This window comes from Mizuhopecten yessoensis, unplaced genomic scaffold (assembly GCF_002113885.1).
Source record: "Mizuhopecten yessoensis strain PY_sf001 unplaced genomic scaffold, ASM211388v2 scaffold5913, whole genome shotgun sequence".
Classification (NCBI taxonomy): Eukaryota; Metazoa; Mollusca; class Bivalvia; order Pectinida; family Pectinidae; genus Mizuhopecten; species Mizuhopecten yessoensis.
This window is the reverse complement of record NW_018406286.1, coordinates 613,503-620,688: the sequence shown is the minus strand read 5'-3', so window position 1 is coordinate 620,688 and position 7,186 is coordinate 613,503. Positions and strand designations below refer to the sequence as shown.

Genomic DNA, 7,186 nt, shown 5'->3' with positions numbered 1-7,186 from the left:
TGTACTTGCAGAAAAGTCTCGTAACACAAATTTTCTCACAACAGGTCACAGTAACTGGGAAAATAGTAAACATAGACCCAGACAGCCAAACAATATCAACGAGGGCAGGCACACAGCTTATTTTGCGTAATGCTACCATTGCAGACACAATAGACCAGTGTTGTCTATCCTTGTGGGCTCCCCACATTGATGCTGTTGTCTTCAGTTCTTTTGTATAAGATCATCAACTTGGCCATCAAAGACTTGCGAAAAACAGTTCGTCTCCACCTCACCAACTTCGACATTTGAAGATGCAGAGGACTTGGAGAACGTGGTGTTCAAGTCGTTGGAACACACATTAGAAGGAGAAATCCTCCATGGTGTCGATTACGGCACATTATGCATGCAAAAACTGTAAATCCCTGTGAACACCCCAATCCTTCCTCTAACACACAAGTGCAACCACTGTTCATTTCGTCGTAAAATGAATACCACTGCAAAACAAACATTCCTCAAATTGAAATTGGAAGGAAACCCAACAACTTTCACACTGCAACCTGCCGTGACAGAGAAATTCATTCAAAATTTTCCAGAAGCCAGACATCTCTTCTGATGATTTGGAAGAGTTAAGTATCATTCTTCCAAGAGTTAAGTATCATTCTTCCAAATAAGAACAGCTAAAACTTCTTTGAACAAAACCAGCAAGCAATATACTCCTACAACCCTAATTATATGTAAACGTTCAGTTGTTGGACGCTACCCTTAAGCTAGTGTGCACTGGTGATATTTAGTTTTTTTTCTGTAGTTGGACTCCTTAAGTAATGCTTTGGCGAGATGTTTGATTGATTGATTTTGTTTAACGTCCTATTAACAGCTAAGGTCATTTAAGGACGGCCTCCCCTGGGTGCCAGATGCATGCGTGTAGTGTATGTGTGTGTATTTTGGGAGGCTGCGATATGTTCGTGTTTGTCTCCTTGTGATAGCGCGAAACTGATGCCGACTTTATAGTGCTACCTCACTGAAACATTCTGCCGAAGACACCCAGCAGGACGCCCCACCCGGTCACATTATACTGACAACGGGCGAACCAGTCGTCCCACTCCTAATTTGCTGAGCGTTAAGCAGGAGTATAAACTACCATTTTTAAAGACTTTGGTATGTCTCGGCCAGGGGACAGAACCCAAAGCCTTCCTCACAGGGGCGAACGCTCAACAAATGGCCAAAAGTGAGGCATTGTCAAGGGAGACATTAGGAAGAAGAGAGTTATATAGAAAGGAGAGAAGAGGTAAGGTCCCAAATTTAGTCGCCTCTTACGATCATGCAATTGGGGGCAGCAGGTACAATTCTTACGCCCTACCTGCAGGGTATTAATTGGTCTGAAGTAAAACCGGACTCTGTACGCAAAACTTCAGGCAAATGGAGTAGTGTTCAGAGATACTGCTATCAAAAGCACCTGCAAAGGCATTCATAAAATGCACAAAGGGACATACTGGATACTATGCGAGTGAACGTTGTGTGATCAAAGGAACGTAGCAAAACAACAGGGTCATATCCAATGGAGACTTTCCTGAAAGAACTGACACAAAATTTGAAAGTTGTGAATACACTGACCAACAGATTGGTATTTCACCCTTAGCTGAAGCTAAATGTCCATGTGCAACAGGCTTCTGTTTGGACTAAATGCACCAAGTTTGTCTTGGAATTGTGAAATGAATTGTTTTCTTTTTCAAACATGGTCCTGCAACATGTAAGCTGGTAAGCTGTCACAGCGGCATATAGGAAAACATTCTTCAAGTCTTGTTAGCTTTTCTGGGAAACTGCCATCAGAGTTTGCGAGACAACCTCGACCAATCACGGAACATGAACGATGGAAGGCAACGGAATTCCGTCAATTTCTTCTGTACACCGGACCTGTCGTGTTGAAAGGAATTCTTCACAAAACTGCTTATCGTCACTTTCTGTGTCTTACTGTAGTAGTCTCCATTCTCCTGGATTCTGATAATAAGAAGAGAGAAGCTTATTGTAGTGAATTCAGTAAGTTTAATATTGCGAGGTCAGCATCTTTAATGTTTTTCAGTACCTCCCGGAACACCTTTTCTGTTATCAATGTATTGTACCCCGTCACATGTGTGTTCCGAATAAAGAGCAGAACGTGAGCAGCCATTGATGTGTTCGGTTGTCTGTCACCGCTCCGGGAACTCGGACGAATATATTACAAACTGGCGACGAGGATAGTTGAAAAACGGACTACACATGTTCATAGAGGCTGAGCGGATTCTCCGAACTCCCGTTTGCAGTGAACAGCATGGCGCACGTTGGAAAAATTGGCGAATTTGTCGAGGGGTCTGAAAACTTCACGTGTTATGTGGAGCGCATGGAGCAGTATTTTGCCGCCAACGATATCACGGATAAGAAGGTAGCAGTATTTCTAGCCGTTATGGGGCCTCAGACTTACAGTCTTCTAAGAAATATAATGACACCTGATTTACCTAGTACGAAGACGTACGATGAAATCGTAACAGCCCTCAAAGGACATTTCATGCCAAAACCGTTAGTTATCGCGGAGAGGTTTAAGTTTCACAACCGAAGTCAGAAGGAGGGGGAAAGTGTAGCGGATTATGTAGTGGGTTTGAAAAAGCTAGCAGCTCACTGCGAGTTCGGTAACTTTCTGTCACAAGCACTGAGGGATAGGCTTGTTTGTGGGCTTCGGAGTGAGTTCATTCAGAAAAAGCTATTAGCTGAAAAAGATTTGACATTGGAAAAAGCCTGTGAAATTTCTGTTGCCATGGAGACCGCCGCGAGGAACACGACGGAAATGAAACCAGGGCATGTGCCGGGGCAAGTAAACAAAGTGTTCAAAGGACCCCGACAACAGAAACGGGATTTTAATAAGAAACCCAGGGCAGGTGAGTCGAAATCGACAACAGACAATGCAAATATTAAAAAACCATGTTATCGTTGTGGTGGAAAACATTCAGCAGATGTGTGTACGTTTAAGGACGCCAGATGTTATGCATGTTCAAAAACTGGGCATCTTGCCAAGATGTGTTTGTCTAAGAAAAAAACTGTCAAGGCTAAGTACTTACAAGAGGTCGAAGGGGCCTGTAGTGACCGAGATCTAGGAATGTTTGGAATAGTTCAAGCGTCCACCGCACGAGGCTCGACAGCTGGATACCAAGTTCATATGGAGTTAGATGGGAACTGTGTCAAGATGGAATTGGATACTGGAGCAGCTGTGAGTATTGTATCTGAAGAGCTGTACAAAAACTGTTTGACTAATTTACCCTTACAACCAACTTCAGTACAGTTGAAAACCTACAGTGGTGACAAAGTGGAGTTGTTGGGGAAGGTTGATGTACCAGTCAGGTATGGAAATCAACATGTGACTTTACCTTTGATTATAGCAAGGGGAGATAAGCCTTCCTTGCTTGGCCGGAATTGGTTGAAGACTATCAAGCTCGATTGGAAAGAGGTTTTCCGTGTTCATTCGGTATCAAAGGAACCTACCAGTCGTCCGTCAGTCGGAGTGGAGGAGCTGAAGTCCAAGTACAGTCATTTGTTCCAAAAGGATGTGGGGACAATAAAACATTTTAAGGCACATATACACATAGACCCGAGCGCGAAACCGATATTCTGTAAAGCACGACCAGTACCCTTTGCACTTAGAGAGAGTCTCGAGAAGGAACTCGACCGACTAGAGTCACAGGGAATTATAAGCAAAGTAGACCGCAGTGACTGGGCTACGCCCATCGTGATTGTTCCAAAGACGGACAAGTCTATACGGTTATGTGGTGATTTTAAAGTTACTGTCAATCAGTGTCTGGATGAGCAGCAGTACCCATTACCAAATGTTGATGACATGTTTGCACAGTTAGCAGGGGGAGAACAATTTACCAAACTTGATCTATCGCAAGCTTATCAACAGTTATTGTTGAACAGTGATTCCGAACAGTACCTGACCATCAACACCCATCTGGGGTTGTATAGATATCATAGGTTGCCGTTTGGAGTGTCCTCAGCTCCCGCGATTTTTCAAGCAGTCATGGATCAGATCTTACAGGGCTTGGATAATGTCCTGTGCAGGATTGATGATATCCTGATTACCGCCCCTACCAAGGTGAAGCATCTCGCAACACTGGAAGAAGTGTTAAAACGTCTGGACCATCATAACATCCGTTTACGGACTGATAAATGCAAGTTCATGGAAGATGAGGTTGAATACATGGGCCATATGATCAACCGAGAAGGTTCGCACCCAACCACAGCCAAAGTAGAGGCCATTAGGGAAGCACCCAGCCCAACCAATGTGACAGAGTTGAAGTCTTTTTTGGGGCTCCTGAACTATTATGGGTCATACTTACCTAGCTTGTCAACAACCTTGCAACCAATGCATGAACTCTTACAAAAAAAACAGTCATGGAAATGGACCAGTGAATGTGAGACAGCATTCCGGAAGTGTAAGGAAAGACTTTCAGAGAACACTGTGTTAGTGCATTATGATGGTAACAAACCATTGAAGCTGGCATGTGACGCGTCGGCCTACGGATTGGGTGCTGTTATATCGCACATAATGGATAATGGCGAGGAAAGACCCATCGCGTTCGCTTCGCGTACCCTGGCTCCTAGTGAAAAGAACTATGCACAAATAGAGAAAGAGGCCTTAGCACTCATCTTTGGTGTGAAGAAATTTCACAAATATCTGTATGGTCGAAGATTTACACTAGTTACAGATCATAAACCATTGACGACCATCCTGGGACCAAAAACTGGAGTGCCAACTCTGGCAGCAGCTCGCATGCAGCGCTGGGCATTGATTTTGTCTGCGTACCAGTATGACATTGTATACCGGAAGGCTGCAGAACACGGTAACGCTGATGCGTTTTCGAGATTACCGGTTCAGGGGAAGATAGAGCCCGAGGAGGCAGCCATCTTCAAATTTTCACATGCAGATGAACTTCCGGTGGAAGCCGAAGATATTAGTCGAGCAACACGGAAAGATCCGATTTTGTCGCGCGTGCTGGACTACGTTCTGAGCGGATGGCCAAACCATGTAACAGACACGGAGCTCCAACCCTACTTTCAACGCAGAGAGCAGTTGTCGACTGAGCAGGGGTGTATCCTGTGGGGACTCCGTATTATCATTCCGCCTGCGTACCGTGAACGATTACTTGCCGATCTTCATGATCAACACATAGGTATCTGTCGGATGAAAGCCTTAGCTCGTAGTTACCTATGGTGGCCAGGTCTCGATCAGGAAATTGAACAGCAAGTTAGTGCTTGTAGTGTGTGTCAGTCAGTACGGAATCTTCCTGCGACAGCACCACTCCATTCCTGGAGTTGGCCAACCCGCGTATGGCAGCGACTCCATATTGATTTTGCGGAGAAGGACCAGCAATACTTCTTAGTCCTTATCGACAGTCATTCGAAGTGGTTAGAATGTGTGGATATGTCGACCACGACATCAACCAAGACCATTGAGGTATTGCGTTCGCTGTTTGCATCATATGGTCTCCCCGAGGAGATAGTGTCCGACAACGGACCACAGTTTATCTCATCAGAGTTTGAGATGTTTTTGAGGCAGAATGGGGTAAAACACACATTGGTGGCACCCTATCACCCAGCCTCTAATGGAGCTGCTGAGCGCAGTGTGCAGATCCTGAAACGAACATTGTTAAAACAAGTATTAGATGGAGATAAGTCTCTATCAATCAAGCACAGACTGGCCAACTTTCTTATCACGTACCGCGCTACACCGCATACGGTGACTGGTGTCTCACCAGCGGAACTTTTCCTAAAGAGGCAAATGCGTACTAAACTTACCTTGCTCAAGCCTAACTTGGGAAAGCGAGTCAGCCTTCAACAGGCATTTCAAAAGAAACACCATGACAAGGGACGTGTTCGCGTTAGGACATTCTCGCGTAACCAGTCTGTACGTGTTCGAAACTTCCGTGGAGGGAAGGAAAAGTGGATCGTAGGATCTGTGGTGAAACAATTGGGACCTTTGACGTACTTGATACGTGTCGGTAGAACATTCAGGTATGTGCATGTGGACCATATCCTGGCTACGGGTGAGGAAAATGTTGAACCGTTTCAACATGATGACCAACAAATTGTGAGTTGCCCAACAACCATTCCGATTGAAGAAAATCCAATCGCGAGTGATCTTCCTGACATTAAGATTGAGGACAAACCAATGGTGAACGTTTCACCTAGTACCCCCAAGGTTATTGCAGAACCTAGTGAAATCGCGTTAACACCCGCGCGTACAAGTGTCGCGACTCCCCAACCAGAGAGACGCTATCCAGCTCGGGAACGACGAGCTCCCCATAAGCTGGACTTGTGAACTTTGTTTCGTGTAAACAGATTCCAGGAGTTAATTCTGTAAGCTAATTTGTTATGTTCAGTGAAAGTTAAGTGCTGCAGAGACTTGGTTCTATTATAGATGGAACTGTTTGAGTTCCATGTAGGGAAAGGTTTAATTGGTTTACCATTGTCTAGCTTTTGAAAATTTGTTTTAAATTCTTCAATTAGAAAGGGAGGAATGTAGTGAATTCAGTAAGTTTAATATTGCGAGGTCAGCATCTTTAATGTTTTTCAGTACCTCCCGGAACACCTTTTCTGTTATCAATGTATTGTACCCCGTCACATGTGTGTTCCGAATAAAGAGCAGAACGTGAGCAGCCATTGATGTGTTCGGTTGTCTGTCACCGCTCCGGGAACTCGGACGAATATATTACACTTATCTTTGCTATGCAGGACAATTGCTGAACTTTTTTGTAGACAATAGTCCAGATATTTACTCGGAGTCCTTCCTTGTACATGGTCTAAAACACCTTGCCAATGACGTAATGATATTCCAGTGTTCACTTAACTCAATTTCGGCATTTCCATTGGAGTATCACCTCCAGATTTTAAAACAATTAGTGAAATCTGCAAATAATCCGATTGGCCAAGTTGGAAAGCGAATATCGGCGATGAAGGACCAGGTGAGCTAATGGTGAACTTATGCCATACCGCAGCATACGTCGTCAACTTTTCCTATAAAACGCTACTGGTCCTGAACGGCCAAGTAGATTTTGACTAAATTGGTCCGGAGCATCCTTGGCCCAAGGGGACTCAATTTTGTATAAATGATGGGGTGTGGTCCCCTGGGGGCAGAACCCAATAGGGGAAATATACGTCAAACCTTTAAAATCCTTCTTCGACC

General features: G+C 44.5%; 1 protein-coding gene across 1 annotated transcript; it reads left to right on the top strand.

The window, feature by feature from the left end:
- The first annotated feature begins 2,284 nt into the window (after window positions 1-2,284).
- Window positions 2,285-6,322, top strand: LOC110451276 (uncharacterized protein K02A2.6-like). Its single transcript, XM_021499195.1, has one exon. The coding sequence runs from the start codon at window positions 2,285-2,287 to the stop codon at window positions 6,320-6,322; it is 4,038 nt and encodes a 1,345-aa protein (XP_021354870.1).
- Window positions 6,323-7,186: the final 864 nt, after the last annotated feature.

Coding starts and splice junctions, on each gene's coding strand:
- LOC110451276 (XM_021499195.1), top strand. CDS start 2,285: ATGGCGCACGTTGGAAAAATTGGCGAATTTGTCGAGGGGTCTGAAAAC.